At 41.3% G+C, this 27,966-nt stretch overlaps 1 protein-coding gene across 4 annotated transcripts; it reads right to left on the bottom strand.

The window, feature by feature from the left end:
- On the bottom strand, positions 1-27,950 carry LOC139468696 (exocyst complex component 3-like). Of its 4 annotated transcripts, none has more exons than XM_071250825.1 (24): positions 27,873-27,950; positions 26,821-26,991; positions 26,031-26,087; positions 22,202-22,314; positions 21,215-21,305; positions 19,933-20,039; positions 19,128-19,209; positions 18,485-18,633; positions 17,250-17,363; positions 16,368-16,473; positions 15,459-15,542; positions 14,458-14,531; positions 14,023-14,124; positions 12,793-12,859; positions 12,156-12,248; positions 11,392-11,485; positions 10,390-10,460; positions 7,731-7,897; positions 6,747-6,824; positions 5,532-5,684; positions 4,891-4,996; positions 4,164-4,247; positions 3,198-3,290; positions 1-128 (listed from the first exon to the last, which is right to left on the bottom strand). In XM_071250825.1, exons 2-24 carry the CDS (start codon positions 26,932-26,934, stop codon positions 51-53), a joined length of 2,277 nt encoding a protein of 758 aa, XP_071106926.1. In that variant the 5' UTR covers positions 26,935-26,991; positions 27,873-27,950; the 3' UTR covers positions 1-50. The 4 variants fall into 4 exon arrangements, with proteins under 4 accessions (XP_071106926.1, XP_071106920.1, XP_071106935.1 ...); XM_071250819.1 differs by having other exon boundaries at positions 26,821-26,971; XM_071250834.1 differs by lacking the exon at positions 27,873-27,950 and adding an exon at positions 27,638-27,815 and having other exon boundaries at positions 26,821-26,971.
- Between the last annotated feature and the right edge of the window lie 16 nt (positions 27,951-27,966).

The following is a 27,966-nucleotide window of genomic DNA, read 5'->3' as shown; positions in this document are numbered from 1 at the left end:
ACAGCATTAAATCAGAAAATACCAGATCTACACAGATCCTTGTGATTTCTTCATGAATTTGCCAGCTCAGAAAAGATGCCCTTAGGTTTATTGTTAGCGTCATCCTCCCCGAGTGTGTCCACAGCCATCTGTCAACACAAAGACAAACACGGGTTATAAACATTATTGTTTTATGTGTGAACGGAGAGGCTGGGGAGAATGCACAAGATTTACTTTTGCCCCGACACGACCCCTCCACAAGTCACTGTCTAGCTGTATCTGTTGACAAATCAACAAAGACGGATTTGGCCGTAAGAGATTAGCTGTGAGGCTCGTGTTGGATGAGGGTGATTTTTTTATCGTTTTCATTCCTATCTGGAATCAGCGCCTTTGGGAAACAGGAAGCCTTGGGACGTAACTAAGAAGACAATGACGTATTGAAGGGGGACATGGAATGGTTATTTATACAGAGGAGGATGTCTGGGAAGGTGGTATTTGTTGAGGATCTTAGTATTAGCTTTGCTTTCTCATCACAGGAAATGGCATTAATTAAAACTGTCACTGTGAAGGAAGTATAGGGTAGAGGAAGTGTACTCTTGCACCATTCTCTCAACTCAAGGCTCTCAGGGGGTATGGCCAACATGCAGATATCAGAAACATCTCTAACTACAACAGTATTACAGACTGGAGACATGTTCCTGATCACAAAGTTATTTATTCTTAATTTTTTACATGATTATATACGTTTGGTTTATGTGAAAATATTATTATTTTTTAATCAAATATGAAAGTCAATTGAAAATATTTAAAGTATTGTATTTGCAACAAACATTCCATGTGATTTTATAGAAATTATTAAAACAAATTTTTAATTTTTAATCAAATTAGCAAAATAGGAACTTGTATTGCAAATTCTTCAGATGTTTAATTATCTATCTCCAAGCAAAGAAGCATTCAAACATTCTAAGTGCATGCTTCAGAATGGGTGACAATTGCAATAAATGATAAAAACCAAAACATTTTGCTGTCCGCATGTTTTGTCAAAATATTTCATGCTGGGTAACAATATTTGACAAACAGGGAGGGCTGCTATTTTAGTTTTAGTTACTGCTATTTCAGTTTTTCCACTTTGGTTCTTGTAAAAAATATGATACAAAGAAAGCAAGACTTTATTTAAATATAAAAAAGCATAGTGCAATGAATTTAAGTTAAATTATAAAGTAATAATATAATGTACCGTAAGTTGAATATAACGTAATACAAGATAATGTTTGTTTGTTTTGTTTGTTTATTGTTTAATGCCACAGTAGGTAATATTTGAGCTGTAAATAATCAAGTTTGGACCAGACAATCCAGTGATTGATATCAAGAGCATTGTTCAACAAAATGGGGATACGATGACATGCATCAACCAAGTCAGCGAGCCCGACCATCGAATCCTGGTAGTTGCCTCTTACGACCAGCATGGGTTGCTGGAGACCTATTCCTGCCCGGATCTTCACGGGTCTATAATGTAATTTTAATACAATGTAATATAAGGTGAATGTAAGGTGAATACAATCATGATAATATAAGTGAAATATAATGTAAACTGAATATCAGGTAATGTGTATATGAATAAGATTTAACATGATTTAATAATATGTGATTGAATATGATACAATGTGAATATAAAGTAACACAAATAACATGAATGCCCTCTGACTACCTTGCTGAGTGGCCTCTGACTACCTTGCTGTGTGTGATACCTGTCTGGCCTCTGACTATCTTGCTGTGTGTGTTACCTGTCTGGCCTCTGACTATCTTGCTGTGTATATTCCCTGTCTGGCCTCTGACTACCTTGCTGTGTGTGTGTTACCTGTCTGGCCTCTGACTATCTTGCTGTGTGTGTTACCTGTCTGGCCTCTGACTATCTTGCTGTGTGTGTTACCTGTCTGGCCTCTGACTATCTTGCTGTGTATATTCCCTGTCTGGCCTCTGACTACCTTGCTGTGTGTGTGTTACCTGTCTGGCCTCTGACTACCTTGCTGTGTGTGTTACCTGTCTGGCCTCTGACTACCTTGCTGTGTGTGTGTTACCTGTCTGGCCTCTGACTACCTAGCTGAGTGTGGTACCTGTCTGGCCTCTGACTACCTTGCTGAGTGGGCTCTGACTACCTTGCTGTGTGTGTTACCTGTCTGGCCTCTGACTACCTTGCTGCGTGTGGTACCTGTCTGGCCTCTGACTGCCTTGCTGTGTATATTACCTGTCTGGCCTCTGACTACCTTGCTCTGTGTGTTACCTGTCTTGCCTCTGACTATCTTGCTGTGTGTGTTACCTGTCTGACCTCTGACTACCTTGCTGTGTGTGTTACCTGTCTGGCCTCTGACTACCTTGCTGTGTGTGTTACCTGTCTGGCCTCCAACTACCTTGCTGTGTGTGTTACCTGACTGGCCTCTGACTACCTTGCTGTGTGTGTTACCTGTCTGGCCTCTGACTACCTTGTTGTGTGTGTTACCTGTCTGGCCTCCAACTACCTTGCTGTGTATGTTACCTGACTGGCCTCTGACTACCTTGCTGTGTGTGTTACCTGTCTGACCTCTGACTACCTTGCTGTGTGTGTGTTACCTGTCTGGCCTCTGACTACCTTGCTGTGTGTGTTACCTGTCTGACCTCTGACTACCTTGCTGTGTATGTTACCTGTCTGGCCTCTGACTACCTTGCTGTGTGTGTTACCTGTCTGGCCTCTGACTACCTTGCTGTGTGTGTTACCTGTCTGGCCTCTGACTACCTTGCTGTGTATGTTACCTGTCTGGCCTCTGGCTACCTTGCTGTGTGTGTTACCTGTCTGGCCTCTGACTACCTTGCTGTGTATGTTACCTGTCTGGCCTCTGACTACCTTGCTGTGTGTGTTACCTGTCTGGCCTCTGACTACCTTGCTGTGTATGTTACCTGTCTGGCCTCTGACTACCTTGCTGTGTGTGTTACCTGTCTGGCCTCTGACTACCTTGCTGTGTGTGTTACCTGTCTGGCCTCTGACTACCTTGCTGTGTATGTTACCTGTCTGGCCTCCAACTACCTTGCTGTGTGTGTTACCTGTCTGGCCTCTGACTACCTTGCTGTGTGTGTTACCTGTCTGGCCTCTGACTACCTTGCTGTGTGTGTTACCTGTCTCGCCTCCAACTAATTGCTGTGTGTGTTACCTGACTGGCCTCTGACTACCTTGCTGTGTATGTTACCTGTCTGGCCTCTGACTTGTTCATATCCCCGCGGCACAGGATCAGGTTGATGAGCTGCTCGAGTCGAATGTCTGGGTTCTTCTTCACCAGACCCTGGTCAACAACAACAGTGTGTGAGAGCAGAGAAAGTATTACACCATAGGCAGGCATCATCACAGCTTTATCTTAGCAGAATTATCTCAGCAGCACTATCTCAGCGGCATTATCACATAACTATCTTAGCGCATAACTATCTTAGCGCATAACTATCTTAGCAGCACTTTCTTAGTAGCATTACCACAGCATTGTTAACAGCACTATCACAGCACTATCTTAGCACTTTCTTAGCAGTATCTTAGCACTTTCTTTGCAGCATTATTTCAGCAGCATTATCAGATAACTATCTTAGCAGCACTTTCTTAGCAGTATCTTAGCACTTTCTTAGCAGCACTATCTTAGCAGCATTACCACAGCATTGTTAACAGCACTACCTTAGCAGCATTATCACATAACTATCTTAGCAGCACTATTGCAGCACTATCACAGCACTATCACAGCACTATCGTAGCAGTACTGTTTTAGCAGCACTATCTTAGCACTTTCTTAGCACCATTATCACAGTATTTTTTCAGCAGCAGTGTCTTAGCAGCATTATGTAAGTAGTATTATCATAGCACTATCTTAGCATCATTATCAAAGCACTATCTCAGCAGCATTATCACAGCACAATCTTAGCAGCACTAACTTAGTAGCACAATCTTAGCAGCACTAACTTAGTAGCACTATGTTAGCAGCAATATCTCAGCCGCACTATCTTGGCCACATCACAGTGAAGAGCGTGATCATGCTGGAGCAGACATATCTGTGGTTGATAGTGGAGTCACACATGAATCTTAGTATTATGAGTTGATTTCTTTGATGTAATTTCTACTGGCCCACCCTCCTACAATGTTAACCAGGTCAGTGTTGAACCTATGTTCCACTTACTGTGACTTCCAGTGACAACATGGAGTTATCTCTCAGTTTAAGAACTTCAGCCAAGGAGTAGAGCACATCAAATATGGAGTTGTCCTGTAAAACACATGTAACCAGTTAAATTACAGACAAACCATGGTTACCATGGTTACTAGTAACAACCCATGCCATCAAGGAACAATGACACACAATCAGGTCAGTTTTACATTATACAGAGTCAGGTCTCAAGTCAAGTAAGACAAGCATAGAGGACCTACTCTGTCCTTCATAAGCTTATGGATGAAGATGTCACTTCAGGCGTGTCAGTGTGAGTGGGTGAGTGGCACCATGGTGAGACCAGCATAGTTTTACATTGTGACAGTATGGTCAGTGTGTTACTGGTGTGAGCATTACACGACACAGATACACTGCCTCCACAGCTACCAAAGGAGTGAGTGATGGAGTCAGTGAGTTGGGTTTAACGCCGCTTTTAACAGTATTCCAGTTATATCGCTCCATGTCAGCTTAATGTGGGAGGAAAGCCCCAAATGAAACGTTTACCACTTCGGTGAAACCATCGAGCATGGGTATGGTGCTGACAAACCTAGAAACATAATCGGGGCAAACCAGGATTCGAAACAACAATCATGGGTTTCTGGCGTGCCCAAGGGACGCAACTCTGCACAGCGAATTGCGCTGCCACGGACGACTGGGCTGACCATGCCCCCGCTACCAAGGGAGATCACTCCAACTGCGGTACCTGTTTGGGGGAGACGTGGTGGAACAGGTCCTTGAGGCAGGTGGCCTCCTTCAGCATCTTGTCGGCAGATTCCCGCCTCTCCTTGTAGTTCTTGAAAGACAGTTTTCTGTTGTAAAAGAACTCTGCTTTAGCAATAAGCTATCAACATCTGTTTTGGTACCAATAGAAAGTTTCTCAGAAATAATGTCAAACTATGATGAGTGAATTTCCTTTAATGATTAACAAAGAAAACATATTTATTACATTAATTACATTTATTACACAGCCGGGGCTGAAAATTGCATGACAAACACGAGGAAAGCTAACAACCTGCTCTCCTTGTTGACAACATACTTTCATGATATCAATGTTGTTGTACTTAATTAATGTGGTCGTGGTTACGAAAGTCACTCATAAAATCCAAAACTAGCCATTCCTTACAAGATGGTTTTCAAGGAGCTGGATTGAGGAAGAATAGTTTTACGCCACTTTAGCAATATTCCAGCAATATCACAGCAGGGGACACCAGAAATGGGCTTCACACATTGTACCCATGTGGGTAATCAAACCCGGGTTTTCGGCGTGATGAGCGAACACGTTAACCACTAGGCCACCCAACCGCGCCTCAAGGAGCTGGAAGCAAGTGGGTAGCAATTCCTCACCTCGACAACAGTGCTCGCAAATACTCCGTGAGTATTTTCCTCTGTCCAGTCGTAACCAACATGTCAAAGTTTTTAGGTCGGAGATGCAGAAAGTCTTCATTGTAGTCCGCCCATGTTGCACATATTATGTCTATTGCATTGGAGCTGGCCATCCTGCAACAAGAATCAGGGGTCTGTGGAGCCATGCAAACAATGAAACACATCACCAACGTGACTGCTACTGTGGAGCATGCTCGGAGTCAGCATACTGTGTCTAATTGGGGTTTTCATGTTAAACTATGGCATGGTATCTCTGTTGGCTTGCACTATAAAACTGGCATTAGTCCAGACTAATTCAAGTAGACACTGACACAGACACACACACACACAGACACACATATATTCACTGACACACACTCACACACACACACTCACAGACACACACACACACTCACAGACACACACTCACAGACACACACACACACTCACAGACACACACTCACAGACACACACTCACAGACACACACACACAGACACACACACACACACACACACTCAGACACACACACACAGACACACTCACAGATACACACACTCACAGACACACACACACACACACTCACAGACACACACTCACAGACACACACACACACTCACAGACACACACTCACAGACACACACTCACAGACACACACACACACAAACACACACACAGACACACACACACACACACTCACAGACACACACACACAGACACACTCACAGATACACACACTCACAGACACACACACACACTCACAGACACACACATATACTTACAGACACAGTCACACACACTTCGATTTCCCCACATCTTATGTCATGACTCAGTCAAAGCATGATGTACTTGAGTAATGTTTGATAATCAGGAACATGCAATCATTTACAACCAGAACAGTTTGCTTTGTCTGCCATCAGAGACGATCCTTAAGGTCTTAATAACATATTTATCTGACAGGGGTGAAGGTACTGAAACAAATCATAGCATGTTTCTCTCTTTTTCCCCAAGGAATCTTATCACCAATATTGAAAACTCAACTGCTTTCGTGAGATAAATATCTTCTCAAAAGACAAATGTCCATGAACAGGACATAATTACTTACAAAAAGTATGGACATGTACAAGCCTGTTTTCCCTAATGCCTGGAGATATATAGACAAGTAGAGACATGATTGGCAGAGAGCTGCCAGTACTCACCAGGCTCGGGTCATCAGTTCATTCAAACAGTTGCTGTCTTTCAGATCGATGAAAAACTCATCCAGAATTATCTTACAGCTGAAACACATACAAGAAGTGAGTGAGTGAGTGAGTGTTGTTTTACCCTGCAGTTAACAATACTCTAGCAATATGATGGCAAACTCTCAAGTCTGGACCAGGCAAACCGGTGACTGAGCACAATGATCCATGTCACTGATGTACCAGATCCTCATTTTCGTCCACTCTTACAAGAGACATGAGTGAGTGAGTGAGTGAGTGAGTGAGTGAGTTTGGTTTTACACCGCTTTTAGCATTATTCCAGCAATATCACGGCGGGGGACACCAGAAATGGGCTTCAGACATAGTACCCATGTTGGGAATCGAACCCGGAACTTTGGCGTGACAAGTGAATGCTTTAACCACTAGGCTACCCGACCGCCCCTCAACATGCATGAGGTTGGGGACCTGTAAAGTCCCAGAACCCCAATTGGGTCCAACACAAGAAGCCATAGGCGTAATGGTGAGCTAATATACATACATATATCAGCAGCTCTATCCACAACAGTTTAAAGGTGTGAGATGAGACTGCATTTCTTTCTCTGTTATTGCTTTTTCGGTTCAGATATATTTAGACTACTAATGTACCAAGTGTGTGGAGTAATTTCCAACTTCAGCCTAGGTCCACTGTCTGAAAGATAAGCACTTCAGCCTAGGTCCACTGTCTGACAGATAAGCACTTCAGCCTAGGTCTACTGTCTGACAGATAAGTACTTCAGCCTAGGTCCACTGTCTGAAAGATAAGCACTTCAGCCTAGGTCTACTGTCTGACAGATAAGTACTTCAGCCTAGGTCTACTGTCTGAAAGATAAGCACTTCAGCCTAGGTCTACCGTCTGAAAGATAAGCACTTCAGCCTAGGTCTACTGTCGGAAAGATAAGCAGTCTACTGTAGCTGTGCCTGGTCAGTTATCATCCATCTTCTCACCACAGTCTGCTGATCTGGGAGAAGGTGTCAGTCAACTGCTGGAAACTATCTCTCCGGATGTCTGTCTCTTCTTCCCCTTCCTCCTCCTCATACTCATTCTTCAGATAACGCATCCGAAGTTGTTTCATGTACTCCCCAAAACAAAGGCAGTTGTTAGCATTGGCAATCTGTAAAACACGCAAAACAAAGGCAGTTGTTAGCATTGGCAATCTGTAAAACGCCCAAAACAAAGGCAGTTGTTAGCATTGGCAATCTGTAAAACACGCAAAACAAAGGCAGTTGTTAGCATTGGCAATCTGTAAAACGCCCAAAACAAAGGCAGTTGTTAGCATTGGCAATCTGTAAAACACGCAAAACAAAGGCAGTTGTTAGCATTGGCAATCTGTAAAACGCCCAAAACAAAGGCAGTTGTTAGCATTGGCAATCTGTAAAACACGCAAAACAAAGGCAGTTGTTAGCATTGGCAATCTGTAAAACGCCCAAAACAAAGGCAGTTGTTAGCATTGGCAATCTGTAAAACACGCAAAACAAAGGCAGTTGTTAGCATTGGCAATCTGTAAAACGCCCAAAACAAAGGCAGTTGTTAGCATTGGCAATCTGTAAAACACGCAAAACAAAGGCAGTTGTTAGCATTGGCAATCTGTAAAACGCCCAAAACAAAGGCAGTTGTTAGCATTGGCAATCTGTAAAACGCCCAAAACAAAGGCAGTTGTTAGCATTGGCAATCTGTAAAACGCCCAAAACAAAGGCAGTTGTTAGCATTGGCAATCTGTAAAACGCCCAAAACAAAGGCAGTTGTTAGCATTGGCAATCTGTAAAACGCCCAAAACAAAGGCAGTTGTTAGCATTGGCAATCTGTAAAACGCCCAAAACAAAGGCAGTTGTTAGCATTGGCAATCTGTAAAACGCCCAAAACAAAGGCAGTTGTTAGCATTGGCAATCTGTAAAACACCCAAAACAAAGGCAGTTGTTAGCATTGGCAATCTGTAAAACGCCCAAAACAAAGGCAGTTGTAAGCATTGGCAATCTGTAAAACGCCCAAAACAAAGGCAGTTGTAAGCATTGGCAATCTGTAAAACACGCAAAACAAAGGCAGTTGTTAGCATTGGCAATCTGTAAAACACGCAAAACAAAGGCAGTTGTTAGCATTGGCAATCTGTAAAACACGCAAAACAAAGGCAGTTGTTAGCATTGGCAATCTGTAAAACGCCCAAAACAAAGGCAGTTGTTAGCATTGGCAATCTGTAAAACACGCAAAACAAAGGCAGTTGTAAGCATTGGCAATCTGTAAAACGCCCAAAACAAAGGCAGTTGTAAGCATTGGCAATCTGTAAAATGCCCAAAACAAAGGCAGTTGTAAGCATTGGCAATCTGTAAAACACGCAAAACAAAGGCAGTTGTTAGCATTGGCAATCTGTAAAACGCCCAAAACAAAGGCAGTTGTAAGCATTGGCAATCTGTAAAACACGCAAAACAAAGGCAGTTGTTAGCATTGGCAATCTGTAAAACGCCCAAAACAAAGGCAGTTGTAAGCATTGGCAATCTGTAAAACACGCAAAACAAAGGCAGTTGTTAGCATTGGCAATCTGTAAAACACGCAAAACAAAGGCAGTTGTTAGCATTGGCAATCTGTAAAACACGCAAAACAAAGGCAGTTGTTAGCATTGGCAATCTGTAAAACGCCCAAAACAAAGGCAGTTGTTAGCATTGGCAATCTGTAAAACACGCAAAACAAAGGCAGTTGTAAGCATTGGCAATCTGTAAAACGCCCAAAACAAAGGCAGTTGTAAGCATTGGCAATCTGTAAAATGCCCAAAACAAAGGCAGTTGTAAGCATTGGCAATCTGTAAAACACGCAAAACAAAGGCAGTTGTTAGCATTGGCAATCTGTAAAACGCCCAAAACAAAGGCAGTTGTAAGCATTGGCAATCTGTAAAACACGCAAAACAAAGGCAGTTGTTAGCATTGGCAATCTGTAAAACGCCCAAAACAAAGGCAGTTGTTAGCATTGGCAATCTGTAAAACGCCCAAAACAAAGGCAGTTGTTAGCATTGGCAATCTGTAAAACACGCAAAACAAAGGCAGTTGTTAGCATTGGCAATCTGTAAAACGCCCAAAACAAAGGCAGTTGTTAGCATTGGCAATCTGTAAAACGCCCAAAACAAAGGCAGTTGTAAGCATTGGCAATCTGTAAAACGCCCAAAACAAAGGCAGTTGTAAGCATTGGCAATCTGTAAAACACGCAAAACAAAGGCAGTTGTTAGCATTGGCAATCTGTAAAACGCCCAAAACAAAGGCAGTTGTAAGCATTGGCAATCTGTAAAACACGCAAAACAAAGGCAGTTGTTAGCATTGGCAATCTGTAAAACGCCCAAAACAAAGGCAGTTGTAAGCATTGGCAATCTGTAAAACACACAAAACAAAGGCAGTTGTTAGCATTGGCAATCTGTAAAACGCCCAAAACAAAGGCAGTTGTTAGCATTGGCAATCTGTAAAACACACAAAACAAACTTTTTTATTAAACCCTATAATATTACCTAATTTTGTCCACTTGAATAACAGCATCATGAAAAACAGCCCCAACAACATGTGCAGAAGATCTTTCCAATACATCTTTTTTATACGTACACCATATGCAAATGAAGTATGAGTAACTCACCACATAATGTAGAAAATATTTTTGCTCATTTCTGTTTCCAAGATGTCGCTCTTTGAAGTTTTTGATTTCTCCTGAAATTTGAAGAAAACATTTGAAGATTCTTCAACATGTCCAATACAATGACGCTATTCCTACAAAACATGTGATGACTCCAACATGTCCAATATATTGACACTATTCCCAAAAACATGTGATGACTCCAACATGTCCAATACAATGACACTATTCCTACAAAACATGTGATGACTCCAACATGTCCAATATAATGACATTATTCCTAAAAACATGTGATGACTCTCAAACATGTCCAATACAATGACACTATTCCTAAAAACATGTGATGACTCCAACATGTCCAATACAATGACACTATTCCTAAAAACATGTGATGACTCCAACATGTCCAATATAATGACATTATTCCTAAAAACATGTGATGACTCTCAAACATGTCCAATACAATGACGCTATTCCTAAAAACATGTGATGACTCATCAACATGTCCAATACAATGTCACTATTCCTAAAAACATGTGATGACTCTCCAACATGTCCAATACAATCTCACTATTCCTAAAAACATGTGATGACTCTCCAACATGTCCAATACAATGTCACTATTCCTAAAAACATGTGATGACTCCAACATGTCCAATACAATGACACTATTCCTAAAAACATGTGACGACTCCAACATGTCCAATACAATGACACTATTCCTAAAAACATGTGATGACTCTCCAATTTGTCCAATACAATGACACTATTCCTAAAAACATGTGACGACTCCAACATGTCCAATACAATGACACTATTCCTAAAAACATGTGATGACTCTCCAATTTGTCCAATACAATGACACTATTCCTAAAAACATGTGATGACTCTCAAACATGTCAACTCTCAAAACAGGGGCTGGTCAGCTCTGAGTCAGTATACTGTGTCTGAGTGAACTGGTCAGTCAGTTCCTGTAGACATGTAGTGATCTCCGTGTTCACTGACCTTCATACTCAACAGCATACTGGCGCAGTTCATCAGCAAACAGCTCCAATACTTTCTTCACTAGATCTTGACTTATCAGCTGTGCCACTTGAAGCTGAAGTTGTTCAAGGAATAACCAGGTCATTCATTTCTACACAACACATGCTGCTCTAAATCATTCTGCAGGAACCTTACTGACAAAAGACATTTTGAAGAAATGTAACTGGCTGCCATGGTTGTCCAGAGTAGTATGAGAGTAAGTGTTTATTTGAGAAATAAATGACGAGTGGGAGTTGTTTATCGCACAATAAAACACTGCAGGGAAAATAAACCATGAGGGTTTAAAAACATTGACCCCTATTTAAATAATGATGACTCCCCAAATACAATCCAAAATCGGCAATGTCGGACGACTCCATTACATGTATCGGGGGTTAAGTTTGGTATTCTCACAATTTTCACGTCGATTATCTGCACCTTTTTTCCCCAATACTGATTGTCAATATCTCTCCTACTTTTTGGTGTGATCGTCCATTGTGTTCATCTACATCTATAGTGAACAACTCATTGGAAAAATTCTCATCCAAAAATAACATCGTCAATTTACGAAGTCATCAAGTTGCGAGCGCATGTTTGAATCTCCAGAAATGACATCATGGCAGAACAATGTTTTATCATTTAACAAACGATGCTTGTTCTCCTTGTTACTTGCGATTTATCACATAGCTATGTTATATATGTAGTTTAGCACATTGGAGCTATAACGCAATGACTTTACTACTCACATTCTGCTCCATCATCTGGAAGATAATGACAGGGAGGGGAGTGTTGTAAAAGCCGTCTGCATCTGCCTCTGGCTGCTCATCTTTGAACCAGTCCTGCACACAAGGGTAAACAATACAACTTTAACATGCAGATTAATACCACATACTGTCTTCGACGTAATAAGCGCCCCGCTCTAATAAGCGCCCACGGTGATATTTGCAAATGTATTGGCTTGTGAACAATCCCAATTAGCACCCCTTCCGATTGATCAATGTACACAAGACTTATTTATTCGTGTAAAATATGCACTCGAGTGTAATATGCACCCTTAATTATGGGCAATTAAATTCTGGAAAGCCTGATGTGATGCAGGTCATAGATGATTACAGTTTTGGTGAAACCCATGGGTATGGGCACTGAAAAACCTAGAAACAATCAGGCGAACAGGGAATCAAACCAATACAGGTTCCTGGGCTGACTAAGGGGTATAACTCTGCACAGCAAGATCAAACCTAGAAACAATCAGGCGAACAGGGAATCGAACCAACACAGGTTCCTGGGCTGCCTAAGGGGCACAACTCTGCACAGCAAGATCCAAGCCCCCGAAACACAAGGAGTGTCTGCTACATACACTGGGTACATGTGAAGAGGACTGACCTTGTAATCTGACTTGAGGGCATTTCTTGTCCACTCTGCTATGTTGGTCTTCATATTCTTCAGATAACTAGAATAGAGAACACAAACTGTAGACACTGATCTCTGGTTCTCTACAACAGCCTCATCAGTCAGGAGCACATGTATACATGCCATAGTGTAGTAAGCATAAACATCAGAGTGAATGGGCAAGTTTTACAGTTACTCTTTGCTATAATGCCCGTTACAGTTTCCTGTCATGCCCCCGTTACAGTTTCCTGTCATCCCCGTTACAGTTTCCTGTCATGACCCTTGTTAGACTTCTGTCATGCCCCCGTTACAGTTTCCTGTCATGATCCTTGTTAGACTTCTGTCATGCCCCCGTTACAGTTTCCTGTCATGATCCTTGTTAGACTCCTGTCATGCCCCGTTACAGTTTCCTGTCCTGCCCGTTATAGTTTCCTGTCATGCCCCGTTACAGTTTCCTGTCATGCTCATTAGTTTCCTGTCATGCCCCGTTACAGTATCCTGTCATGACCCTTGTCAGACTCCTGTCATGCCCCGTTACAGTTTCCTGTCCTGCCCGTTATAGTTTCCTGTCATGCCCATTACAGTTTCCTGTCATGACCCTTGTTAGTCTCCTGTCATGCCCCCGTTACAGTTTCCTGTCATGATCCTTGTTAGACTTCTGTCATGCCCCCATTACAGTTTCCTGTCATGATCCTTGTTAGACTCCTGTCATGCCCCCGTTACAGTTTCCTGTCATGCCCCCGTTACAGTTTCCTGTCATGATCCTTGTTAGACTCCTGTCATGCCCCCGTTACAGTTTCCTGTCATGATCCTTGTTAGAATTCTGTCATGCCCCCGTTACAGTTTCCTGTCATGCCCGTTACAGTTTCCTGTCATGCCCCCATTACAGTTTCCTGTCATGACCCATGTTAGACTCCTGTCATGCCCCCGTTACAGTTTCCTGTCATGACCCATGTTAGACTCCTGTCATGCCCCCGTTACAGTTTCCTGTCATGACCCATGTTAGACTCCTGTCATGCCCCCGTTACAGTTTCCTGTCATGACCCATGTTAGACTCCTGTCATGCCCCCGTTACAGTTTCCTGTCATGATCCTTGTTAGACTCCTGTCATGCCCCCGTTACAGTTTCCTGTCATGATCCTTGTTAGACTCCTGTCATGCCCCCATTACAGTTTCCTGTCATGACCCATGTTAGACTCCTGTCAAGCCCATTTCATTTACTCACTGGTTCTGCAGATCTTCTATGACGCTGTTCTCAAGAAGAGGTCCCAAGCCTAATTCTCGTGTGTCGATATTTAACCCTGGATGTCGCAACAAGTCCGGCGAGCTACAGAAACAAGGGGTTTTGTGATGATGACAACATGCAGAGTACAAAGTATTAGACCCAGGTGCCAAAAAGGGCTCTACTTGGGCCAGTATTAGAGCTTAGCGCCGATAAAGGCTCTAGTGGGACAACATTACATTGTCGAAAATGATATCTTGACAGTATACAGTTGTCAAGGTTTCACTGTTTTGTTTTGTTTTCTATTTTTACTTTTTCATAACCCCCATTAATTGAAGCACAATAATGTTCAATGTCACTTTGACATAGCTATTGTTATTGTTCAGTTGATGAAGTAATTCACTGACAGTAACTTGCCTTGAAACATTAAGCACTTACTCATAAGCATGGACCCACTGTAGAAGGGAGACAATCTCATTTCCCTCCAGTTCCTGGTCTATCAACTCCACCAGCTGAAACAACAGAAGTACACTTCACCACTACACACACAATGCTTGAGTTTACTTAAATAAGAGGATATTGGTGTGGTTTTTTTAATTTGCAGGTAATATTGACCCTTAAGAAATTCCAAAGGAATTCTGGGCTATTAACTACTAATTCTACCATGAATTTGGTAAATACTCGATTTTGATTGGTCAATCAGAGGTATCAATTCACAATAGACCCCCTCTGATTGAAAGTGCTGATTTGACAGCCGCATCACCGAGGAAGCTAATATTCATAGAATAGTACATTTTTTGCAGTTATTGTTGGTAGGCATTTTGAATAATTATATGTACAATCATATGCTACAAAATACAAAGTTGCGGCTACTACGATATTCAAAGGATTTCTGGCAATATTTTTTTTAAAGGCTGTTGTCGGTTATTCTATCAATTCTAATCGCCAACCCACTCAAAACACTGGACTCAACCCAACCCATGCCAGTTCACTCAATATATTTTCTAACACCACAGAGTTTGCATATTTTATTTGGTCATGGTAGAATGGAGATAAACATACTGTGTTTTCAATGTAGAGCTAGGTTACCTTTGGATTTAACTGTGCTAAATTTATCATTTGAAACCTCACTCTGCGCGGTCGCTTCAAAATTCAATTTAGTGCTGGTAAATCTACAGGTAACCTAGCTCTACATTTAAAACACAGTATGGTTATCTCCTGAATAACACGACACATTTAATCAAATTTAGCAGTAAGAGCAAAACAATACTTAACATCCTGAAAATAATTGATATGCAGTGAAAAAAACAGAAGATTCTAATCCAGCACATATGCCTATTCATTCTATATGTATTAATACCCAAACATTTATTTCTTAAAATTTACCAATTTAACAGGTTAATTTCATTGCTTCAGTCATGACGATCCCCTACACTTACATGCACTCCGAGGGCCTTGTGATACATGTGGACGTACCGCTTGACTATGTGGTACTCAGGAGGGAAGACTGGCGGCAACAGAGTCTGCAACACAATAAGTTCCTTTGTCATGACAGTACCAGACAAACACAGGTACACCTGCAGTGAATGGCTCCATGCTTTTAATATAATTCACAGGTTGACACTACCAATCATACAATAATGTCTACCAATCAATACTGTAAACCGTAGAGCATAGAAAAAAACATCCTATTTAATAAGGGACTAATATTATCAAAAGTCACTCCCTACAAACCCACCTTGACCACCTTCAAGTTGTCAGTCATGAGCTGCAGACATTCACACTCCCTACAGACCCACCTTGACCACCTTCAAGTTGTCTATCATGAGCTGCAGACATTCACACTCCCTACTGACCCACCTTGACCACCTTCAAGTTGTCTATCATGAGCTGCAGACATTCACTCTCCCTACAGACCCACCTTGACCACCTTCAAGTTGTCAATCATGAGCTGCAGACATTCACACTCCCTACTGACCCACCTTGACCACCTTCAAGTTGTCTATCATGAGCTGCAGACATTCACACTCCCTACACACCCACCTTGACCACCTTCAAGTTGTCAATCATGAGCTGCAGACATTCACACTCCCTACACACCCACCTTGACCACCTTCAAGTTGTCTATCATGAGCTGCAGACATTCACTCTCCCTACTGACCCACCTGGACCACCTTCAAGTTGTCTATCATGAGCTGGAGACATTCACTCTCCCTACTGTCCTACCTTGACCACCTTCAAGTTGTCTATCATGAGCTGCAGACATTCACACTCCCTACTGACCCACCTTGACCACATTCAAGTTGTCAATCATGAGCTGCAGACATTCACACTCCCTACTGACCCACCTTGACCACCTTCAAGTTGTCTATCATGAGCTGTCGAGTGAGCTCCAGGTGCTTCACCAGCCACATCTTGTCACCTGTACGGTCATCCAACTGGTTACCCTCAATCCTGAAATGTTGAGATGACATAATGTAGTTTATTTAACACATAACTTCTATTTCATATTATTTCTGATAATTTACAAACTCTATTGATGTGATGGACTTCAGAAATTCCTTCCATAAGGCATGGTGACTGACTGTGACTCCTTCATGGTCCTAGCATAGACAGCTGCATGCTCTTCTAGCATTGTGCAAACAGAGTGCAGCCGTAGTGCAAGCTGTTCCCAGGACCAAGCGGAGTAGAACTGACCACTTTCTAAGAAAAGCAGGGCATTGGGGTAGCCTGGTAGTGAAAGTGTTCACTCGTCACGCCAAACACCTGGGCTCGATTCCCCACATGGGTACGATGTGTGAAGCTCATTTCTGATATCCCCCCCCCCCCCTCCACATCGTGGTGTTGCTGGAATATTGCTAAAGCGAAAACCAGACTCACTCACGCAAAGAAAAGCACTCCAACTGTTAAAAATCTTACCTGTATCTACACTCACAATTTCACAACATTGATTTCACATTGAACTTTGAGAAACAGGTCTGGAGAAGATACTTTTGTTCTGACTGTCAATACTCTGATACATTAAGAAAAACTATGACTGTCATAACTACAACACTTCAAGACATTCTTAATCTATCTGTCATAATTCCCACACCTTAAGACACACTATCATCATAACACTCGTAGCGCTACTATTCCCTCTGAACTAGCTTCATCAAAGTCCAAACATTATATCAAACTGTCAAAACGTCCCCCTATGTTGACTATTGTTCTCACACTGCTACACTCACGTAGCAGTAATAGACTCTTCAAACACATCGAAGCCCCTCTGCCTCCAGTTCTTGGGACGTCCAGGTGGCATGAAGCCCGTCTGCTCCTTCTTCCTCCGCCAAGCCTGGTCCATTCTGAAAGATGAAACATCATATTGAGTAAACAATGTCTTTGTTTGTTGTCTAAAGACACACTCTGCAATATTCCAGCTATATGAGTGAGTGAGTATGATTTTACGCCGCTTTAGCAATATTCCAGCAGTAACGTTAGCAGTAACGAGCGGGGAACACCAGAAATGGGCTTCACCCATTGTACCGAGGGGTGCAGCCTGTAAATAATTCAGTCCAGACCAGACAAGCCAGTGATTGATGTTATGAGCCTCAAATTATGCAGTCAGGGCACATTGTCATGGCACCACCAAGATCACCAAACCTGACCACCCAATAGATTTTGTTGCCTCCTACAACCAGGCGAGGTTGGTCGGGACATATTCTAACACAGTATCTCAAGGTGAGTAATAAAGTGCTTCCTCACTTCAACAGTGTACAATTCTACAATTGTTGTGAGGTGAAAAGGGGGTTAACGATTATTGCACTTATATAGCAACGTGCATGCACATGTGTGTGGCTGCTTGTACTAGACCGGACTGATGCCGATTTATAGTGCCAGCACACTGACATACCAGGCCGCAGTTTAACATGAATACCCCACTCAGACACAGTATACTGACTCTGAGTCGACCAGTCCCTGTTTTAGCCCCTTTATGCATGGGGCCAGGCAGGGTAACAACAGTTACCATTTTTTAACGTCTTTTGGTATGTTTCGGCCGGGGATCAAACCCCAGACCTTCCGCTCTCTGGGCGAATGCTCTACCACTCGACCACAGAGGCGGTCTCTACAATTGTAGAAGGGAAGGTATCTTAACACTGAATAAAATGGATGGCGTGTTCAATGCCAATTCATTCCATAATAAATACCTAGTCAAAACACACTTGATAGGTCGTAATTGTGACATGCTTAGTGTGGACATTGCAATTCTACCTCGTCAATCAGTGACTATAAACTACAAAACACACAACACTAAACTTTCCACACCTGCAACAGTGAACATTGTAATATTTTCACAGTAAACTATTAGTGACAGATTTCAACAGACACAGGTAGCAAAGATTGACTTTTGTAACAATCATACTGCTATACTGAGCAATGTCACACACCTTGTTGGGAAAAACATGGTGGAAGGGAGATAACTCACCTCTCCTCCCTCTCTATGAGTCTGAGAGCTGTAACAATGAGCGTGGGTTCTCGCCTGACTGCTTTCAGAGTTTGGTGCAGGATTATAAACAGTTGTTTCCCAAGATCTTCTGACAGTTTTTCAACATCAGCAAAATACCTCTTCAATGTCTGAAATGGGAGAGAGATCAGAATGTCAGTCAGCATCTACAGAGAGTTCATCAAATGAATGGTGTGAAATCTTGTGTCAGCAACTATCCCCAATGAAAACCTCATCACTAAAACTATTTCCAATTCATCAACTATCATCTCACCTGCAGTTGTTCATTGCAAACAATGCCTAACAATCTTGCTTAGTCAGCTCTGACTTTTCAAAAAGGCGCTGCTGAGATTGCCGGAATGGGACATCACCAGTTTCCATGGAACAAGTCACAAAACTGCTGGCATGCTTTCAACACAATTCTTGTGCTGATAAAGAATTATTGTACTACTTTCAACACTTCAGATTTGTTCCAATAATTCAAGCATTATTCAAACCTGTACACATTCGGATATAGATACATACAGACACAAACAGAAAGGTGCACAATCGAATTTGCATGTACAAGGATGTTTACAGATTCCTTCTTGTTAAAATTGGGGGTCTTCAGAAGCAATGCACTCACATTATTATCAGTTGGGCTCTGGTTGGGCTGTCGGTGAAGTTCAAGTAGAAGGTCGTCTCGAGACATCTCAAGGTCAGCCAAGCTGCGGCAAACAAATTAAACCATCTTTATTCAGGACTTTAAATGGTAAATGGTAGGTTACTCTGTCTAACGTTCAGTGGACCACTTTTATTGTCTTCAAATGGATCAGATATTGTTTGAATTACAAAATCACAAGAAACTGTGTCATAGTCATAGTCATAGTCATAGTCATAGTCACAAAATCACAGGAAACAGTGTCATTGTCACAGTCACAAAGAAACAGTGTCATAGTCACAGTCACAAAATCACAAGAAACAGTGTCATAGTCACAGTCACAGTCACAGTCACAAAGAAACAGTGTCATAGTTTCTGTTGGACTGTGACTATCACACTGTTTCTTTTGATTTTGCGGCTGTGACTATCACACTGTTTTTAGTGACTGTGACTGTGATCCTGACACTGTTTCTTGTGATTTTGAGACTGTGAGTACGATGCTGTAACACTGATGCAATCAAAGTATAGTGGTGTCGTATGACTGATGACTATTATTAAATTGACCGACTGTTGTTTAACACCACACTCAGCAATATTCCAGATATATGACAGTGGTCTGTAAATAATCGTGTCTGGACCAAACAATCCAATGATTAAAACATCATGAGCATCAATCCAGGCAATTTGGATGCAATCTCAGGCAATCAAGCAACCAAGTCATCAAGTCAGTCATTTAGTTACCTCTTACGACAAGCATAGGTTGCAGGGGCCTACATTCTTTGAAACTCACTGTTTATGTGCCTGTAACAGCTTTCCCTCAGTGATGAGATCCCTCGTGCGGGACACACTCTCGGGAACAGTGAATATGTGCTTCAGGTTCTCCTGGGCTGCAGCAAGCTGATATGCAACAAAAAGTTTGGGCTTCTTTAGGTTTGTTGCTTCATTCCACAGTCAGCAATATTCAACCCATATCACAGCTACTTGCAGACAAGGAGTCTTGACCAGACAATTCAGTGGTTGATATAATGAGTAATGCTCCAAGCCATCAGGGTACAATGACATGCAATCAATCTGTGAGTTTTAAAACCCAATCAATTCACCGGTAGTCACTTCTTATGACAAACATAGGTTACTGGGGACATTCTTTCACAGAATCTATTCTAATAAATATTGCATCAACATGGGTATTTCCCCTTCTCAAACACATTCTAAACATAACCATGTTCACATTCAAATATTATTATCTGACCCTAAATGACAAATAGCTGAAGATTTTTTCAGTAGTGACATATGAATTTGTGATGTAACAATGACTTAAAAGATCTATATGGCTGAAATAATGCTGAAGCAACGTTAAATTTTAACTCACTCACTTAAAAGATCAATGCATAGCACTTGACAACAGGCTGATAGAAATACAGCAATGATAACTCAGAATATAAACATGATCAATAGTTGACATGAGTACCACAAAATCGATAGTTTCAATAGGTGCAACGAAAGGAAAAACTGCAGACAATAACGACTGCATAAGCATTGCAGCAGTTTTGTTAACCTCACCACTGGCATTTTCAATAACCTCATTACCATGTGTAAGTTACAGCCTTCGAAATTCACCCGAGTCTGAGACTACTAAAATGTGTTGAGGGCAAGTGAGTGAGTGAGTGAGTATGGTTTTACGCCAGAAATGGACTTCACACATTGTACCCATGTGGAGATTCGAAACCCGGATCTTTGGCGAGACGAGCGAATGCTTTAACCACTAGGCTACCCCACCACCCCGCTGAGGGCAAGTAAAAATTGACTGAGGATATGATTCTGAACCAGTTCTCAATTCTTCCAATTTTCAACAAACTGCATCTGTATAAAACTTACAGAAAACCTAAACATAGCAAATATTTTTTTCTTTATTAAGCAGGACAAAAAACAAACTCTTGAGACTATTAACATAAGCTTTACACTAGTCCTCTGGACTAGTCTTAAAAAAACACTTGTACGGCTGCAGTTAAGGTGTCCCCAGCAATCAGCCCTAATACTGATTTAGTTTTTCGTATGCAACATGGGTGGTATACCTGGCAGAACTCGGAGTTTTCTCTCTTCACCTCCTTCAGTTTGTCATGTAATGGCTGAATGGACCTGTAGTTTTCATCCACCTCGTCCAACCTGGTAGAAAAATAATACTTCAGACATGCATATTTATATTACAATTGAAACCTGGGCTAGTTTGAAAATATCAGATGGAGTGAGTGAGTGAAGAAAATACTACAGCAACATGAATACAAGAACAAAGAGAAAACAGTTTCACAAACATGACATATATCACTTGCTTGAGGCATGGTAGCCTGGTGTATAAGGTGAACTAGCACTACCAAGAGTTACCTCCTCCTAATGGAGAAAACATAAGTATCTGTTGATTCAGCAGGTGCTATTCATTTTCCAAATTTAACCATGTTACAGTTGATATATAATTTCCCTGTAATTCTGCATCATGGCACGTCAGATTTACTTGTTCAAAATGCACGTTGCAATATTCCAGCAATACCACAGCAGGGGACACTAGGCTACGCGACTGCCCCCATTGGGAAAGGAAGTAACCCTTTTAGTGTTTATTCAAATAAAAACAGATTTCTTGCATTTAATTCAAGCTTCATTAATTCATTCATTAATTCAGAATTCTTGAATTAAAGACAGGTGTCCTCATAATGATCATAATCAACAGACAAGTTAAAAAGACTTTTAATATTTTCAGTAAACACATGTGAGAAATTGTTTATTTGTTTGGTATTCTTCCATGGATAATATCAAAATTCTGAACACTATTATTTTTGTAAATTTTACAATTAATTGTATATTTATATACTTATCATATCTCACACTATGCATTTCTCATTGCATAGTGTGACAAAGGATAAGTTTTAAAAATTGTAAATTCTACAATAAATTGTAGATTTATATACTTATCCTATGTCACACTATGCAATGAGAAAGGGTAAGTCTAAACATTTAAAAGTTCGCTCTCAGCATGTTAGCCTAGAAATGTGAAGTTAGTCTGTCCTTACGATTGTTTGATCTCATACACATCCTGCAGGGCGCTCTGCAGCTGGTTCAGTCCGGTCTTCACGCCATCCAGCTGCGACTGTACAGCTGTCTTCAACATGGCCTCCACTGATGCCTGTGATTACACAAGCCATGTCAGTCTAACAACAACAACACTGCTTTTGCATGGGGAAACTTCGTCCTCCATCCTAAATCTTCATTATTTTCTCCCTTCAGAACACAATAAAGTTGTGTTTTGTGCCTTTTTGAAAAGGAGAAGAAGGGTTAAAATATTTATTTACAGTCTTGAGTAAAGTTTTCTATTTTGGGGATACGTTTAGCGTAAACTCCACCTCTGGATTACAATTTCAAGACTCCCCACTTACAAACTTCCTGCCACTTTGGCCACTTTGTATTGTAGGTGTGTTCCTGTCTCAGAATAACCTTGTGAGAGGTACTAATTTCAAGTGAAACTTACTAAGAGTATTTCCATTTGAATTGTAAGATGTGCTTGGCGGTTGCATCAAATGCTTCTTATAGCATGACTTCTGTATTGTAATTTCATCTTTCTGGTATTTCTTGCATTTAGACGGTTCATAAGATAGTTAAAGCACTTTCACATTTTCAAATGGAATTTCAGAGGAATGTTGCAGCTATAACACCACCACAGGCAGTAAGGGCACTGACACAAATCCATTCATATACCACTCTAGTGGTTATTGAAAGATAATTCTCTAATCATCAAAACAAACAAAAAAACTCTTCCAGGTATTGATGATTGTTGCAACAATGTTGGGATTACTTTAAACTGCCTCTATATGACCCCAGAAGATGTCCATAGTCAGGATCAACAGGAATCACTGGAACACCCCTTTTATCTGGGGAGACTGTCACGCCATCACCTTGCAGGGTTACCGTGAACTAGAACCACGACCATCCCTCTGGTGTAGTTTATACTCATGAATGAGATTTAACCAAGATTCCCGAGAGCCAGGATCGAAATATTTCACTCGATATGTATCCTTAATTCCCAACCAGGAAGTTATCATCCAGATAGTCCAGGGGTGAAAGCATACTCTATCAAGCTGTCTGACATCTTCTCGAAGGCAAGGGCGAAAACTGACTATAAAAGTCCAGTTTCCACCCTTGCCGAAATAGGATGGAATTCTGGAATTACATTTTGGCTGGACTAACAAGTGTATGCATTGTCCAATCAAAATCTAGACATCCTGTTCATGAACAACATGGATTTCAATGTGCAGATTTCGGTCAACTGCAGGATTTGCAAAGCATGTGTACCGTCAACTGGGCGTCTACAGAAATTTTGTAAACCTTTTTCATGTTTTTAGTCAATGTGCTCACATGATTTGATGCACTCCGTGGGGTAAGACCCATTATATTACAATATAGATCTTGACTATCGATCAGATCGTCTTGACTGGGTGCAGTCATTTTGTTTGAAGTAAATACAAGTAATATGAGAGATGGAATCTGATTGGTCAATAGGAGGGACATAGAAAGGGGCATCACTTGTAATAGCCACTGGTGGTGCTACGATCGAGCCTGGAAATTCCAGCCTAGTTCGACAAGGGTGGAAACTGGACCTTTATAGTCACTTAATGCCCTTGCCTTGGGAAGATGGCTGCCCAGTGACACTGAAAAGACGTTGACAACCCAAGCTGCTGGATCCGAGACACAACTAACATGGAGTGGTAGCTGATGCTTGATGCAAGTGGCAAACAAATCTCCCATACTCCCAGAAGCGAGTTTGGAAATCTCTGGATAAAGCATCCATGCTGTAGAGATTATCCCTGAACCTCCAGATAGAGTGACAGCCACAATGTTCATTTTGCCTGGATTGCGACAGGCCTGAATCCTGGGATAACATCTGTAATGAGTTTCCTGCATCACCTGGTAAGATCCAGTGCCTCCTGCTTGATGATGTGTGATACTTCTCTCATAGTGTGTGACGAGGCTATGATGAGGCATCTGACAGGATCCATTCCCAAACTGCCTTCACTACAACACATTGATTTAGGACTTGCTTCATTGCTGCTGCACCATCTCTCAGTTGTGTGATCCCTCAGATGAGTTCCCAACTCTTCTGGGAGGTATCTGTGTAGTTGGAACTCACCTAAGGCTCAGGATTAATACCATTCATTTACTAGGGGCAGATAATCCATAATTCCTTGTAGCTTGTTGGAGGTGAGGTGAAATGGGGTTTAACGTTGCGTCCAAGATTATTGCACTTATATAGCGACGTGCATGCGTGCATATGTGTGTGTGTGTGTGTGTGTGTGTGTGTGGCTGCTTGTACTAGTCCGGACTGATGCCGATTTATAGTGCCAGCCCACTGAGATACCATGCCGCAGTTTAACATGAATATCCCACTCAGACACAGTATACTGACTCCGAGCCGACCAGTCCTTGTTTGAGCCCCTTAATGCCGAGCGCCAGACAGGGTAACAACAAGTACCATCTTTTAACGTCTTTTGGTATGACGCCCTCGGGGATCGAACCCCGGACCTTCCACTCTCCGGGCGGACGCTCTACCATTAGACCACGGAGGCGGTCTGTAGCTTGTTGGAATTCTTTAATCATGCCCAAAAAGGTTAATTCTAAAGTTTGTGAGTACAACAGACATTATGATTGATGACTAAACCAAACGATTCCCTCTATTCTTTAAATGCCTCCTTTACATTCCATTGGCGTGAAATAGTAATGGAACTTTTCAACAAACTAACTCTTTAAGTAATAGCAATACATAACATATTTACGAAACCCTAAATAATCATTGAATAACAAAATAGGAAACTATTAACAATTCTAGAACTGATGCATAATACTTTGTTTGCTTTTTTTTCAATAAATACTGCATAATGAGCTACATCCTACTCTGCCACACAATCAAACAACTCCCCAAGCCAGACCACCTAATCCATTTAAGGAAGAGAAGATATGGATGTCAACTTTTTTTATTATGAGGAACACAACGTTTCAGGACCCGTGAAGATCTGGGGTAGAAAAGGTCTTCAGCAACCCATGCTTGCCGTAAAGGCGACTATGCTTGTCGTAAGAGTCGACTAACGGGATTGGGTGGTCAGGCTCGCTGACTTGGTTGATGCATGTCATCATGGACGGATGCTCATGTTGTCAATCACTGGATTGTCTGGTCCAGACTGGATTATTTACAGACTGCCGTCATATAGCTGGAATATTGCTGAGTGCGGCTTTAAACAACAAACAAACAAAACAACGTTTCGGGGTACATCATTCACCTGATGAAGGAGTAAGCATAAAACGTTGTGTTCCTCATAATAAAGAAGTTGACATCCATAAATTCTTTTCCTTATGTGTATCACTTCAAAATGCCTTTCAAAGACCTAATCCATTTAGTCACCTCTCAAAACGTCAGGTTGCTGGAGGCCTATTTTAACCCTGAATCCCAACAGGGCTGTATAATATTGTTTGTCTTATGACTGCTCTGCAAAATAAAACCCTCATTTGAAGTTCCACTTGATATTGCCTTAGAAACAAAGAACTCCAAGCATTTAATGAAAAACAATTACAAAGACATCACTCCAGCACTTGCCTGATTGGCATACAAAGGTCCACATAGAAGTTTATATTAAAATTATCTCTTCTTAATTTTTTTATGCATTTACATGTACCAGTAGATAAAACTCTTAAGAAAGTTAACTGAAACATTTTTGGTACGAACAGGCTTCACACATTGAACCTATAAAAAAATAAGTGTTGGCTTTAAGAGTGGATTTCTTTACCAACAGGTATCCTTACCCACCTTTTGGAGTAAACATTTAAAGGGATGGATATTATGAAAAAACAACTCACCTTCTTACGAGCTGCTCTTCTCTTGAATTGATCTACTTTTTCCAGCTGCTCTGGTCGCTGAAAAAACGAACAAATTTAATCCATTGCTTATGCCATAATCATGATAATCTAACACTGCAGCAGTATAATAAACTGACACTGGTTTATGCATATTAAATCCATTGATGAATTTCACAGAAAATGCCTATCCCTCAGGATATTACCATTTGATATGATTTGTTGTCATTGTCATAAATGATTGTAAACATGGTCAGTTGAGAAGGTAAAATGTGATATTACTAATAAGTAGAAAACAACAGAATGTATATTGTTTCAATATCCCGTGTTATCCAAACACTAATTTTAGAGACAACAAGAAGCACGTCTGACTTGACACATTTACTCTAGGAGGCCATGATCTTGAAAAGCCTGCATGTACAGGGATCAGTTATTGTACTGAACAGTGATGTGATAGGGAGCAGTCGTTACTTGATATTGCAACATATATAAACAATGCACAGATTCATCTAACATGTGACTAACCTATTAACCTACTGTTGATATTTTATACAAACTGTCGTTTCTAACCGCCTTGCATCTACACCCGAATAGAGGGGGATTACTTTTTCTAAGTTTAATATTTCCTACTTGAATAGGTAAAGATATAAAGCTGAATCGTTTTAGAAACCTGACTTCTGTCATATGTCATGTAGGGTTACAAGTATGACTTCTATTTTGATGACATTAAATCGTGGAGGGTCAGTCCCCGAGCAGTACATTTCTATCTTGTCTCACATTCTAAAGAACTCACCTGTAACAAGTTGGCAACATATTTCATTGCTGCTTCCCTTGCAACTGTTTCTACTCGACCAAGATCCAGGGGAGCGGGAGCTGGTCCCTGATCATGGCCCTCATCCCCCATCATAGAATGATTTCCTCACAACTATTGTTAGATTTCAGACCTGCATGAACGAATGTCAGTCTAAAAAGACCAAGATCAGAAATAACAGTGCATTGAGTGGTGCATATCTATATCAACATGCATACTCACAATTAACTTAAAAGTTTTAAAATATATTTCTTTTACTGAATCTGAACATTCTGAAAGAACAGCGAATGAGTATGGTTTTACGCCGCTTTAAGCAATACTCCAGCAATATCACGGCGGGGGACACCAGAAATGGGCTTCACACATTGTACCCATGTCGGGAATCGAACCCGGGTTTACTGCGTGACGAGCGAACGCTTTAACCACTAGGCTACCCCACTGCCCCTCTGAAAGAACAGAATTTGCCCAATAATATAAAACACTTCATTATTTGATGCACTATGATCACGATGATGTATAGTTAGATCTAGCAAGAAGAACAAAAATGATGGAGTGACTTTCTTTATAGGCTGCTTTGAACGCTGCAGTTAGGCCTATATCCCCATATGTCGGCCCAATTTGGGAGGAAAATCAGCTGTGATGTAGGGCGTAGATTGTTAAAAAGACTTCCTGATCAGTCTTATTGATACGTTGCGATTTGACATAATGTCAACACAAGACGAGTACGTAGGCGGCATCTGTGATAACATCAGTCATGACCAGATACCCAAATTAGTCGGCGATAACTATGAGGTCGTACTGGGGACATACCCGAACTGGCCCCCGGATTTCCGCCTTGAAATCCCCACACTGGACATGCAGCCCTAAACGTCGTTCGCTGACAGTCGGCTCCAAGTCTTTCTTATAATACATTCAGCATAAAAATAACACTTTCTTTTCCTACATGAACACAAAAGCTACAAAATCAGCGATGTGTGTTATTGTCTGAGAGTAATTCAAAGGCTTGAATATATCAAATAGCATATTGCACAAACCTGCGATAATTATGTTTCAAATCAAAATGTCAAGAATTATGTAGGAAATTGTTTACGCCTACAACATGGGCGCCGACATATTGGATCTCGCGTC

This window comes from Haliotis cracherodii, unplaced genomic scaffold (genome assembly GCF_022045235.1).
Source record: "Haliotis cracherodii isolate W230 unplaced genomic scaffold, xgHalCrac1.p SCAF_1, whole genome shotgun sequence".
Lineage (NCBI taxonomy): Eukaryota > Metazoa > Mollusca > Gastropoda > Lepetellida > Haliotidae > Haliotis > Haliotis cracherodii.
The sequence above is the reverse complement of the archived record's forward strand: the minus strand, read 5'-3'. Positions and strand labels throughout refer to the sequence as shown.

Bases quoted from the DNA above. Each gene is read 5' to 3' on its own strand.
- LOC139468696 (XM_071250825.1), bottom strand. From the start codon at position 26,934: ATGATGGGGGATGAGGGCCATGATCAGGGACCAGCTCCCGCTCCCCTG. The intron at 6,825-7,730 runs GTGAGAAGATGG...TATGTGTTTCAG, and splicing joins TCCCAGATCAGCAGACTGTG to CTGTAAGATAATTCTGGATG. The intron at 129-3,197 runs GTAACATACACA...TTGTGTTGACAG, and splicing joins ACAAGTCAGAGGCCAGACAG to ATGGCTGTGGACACACTCGG.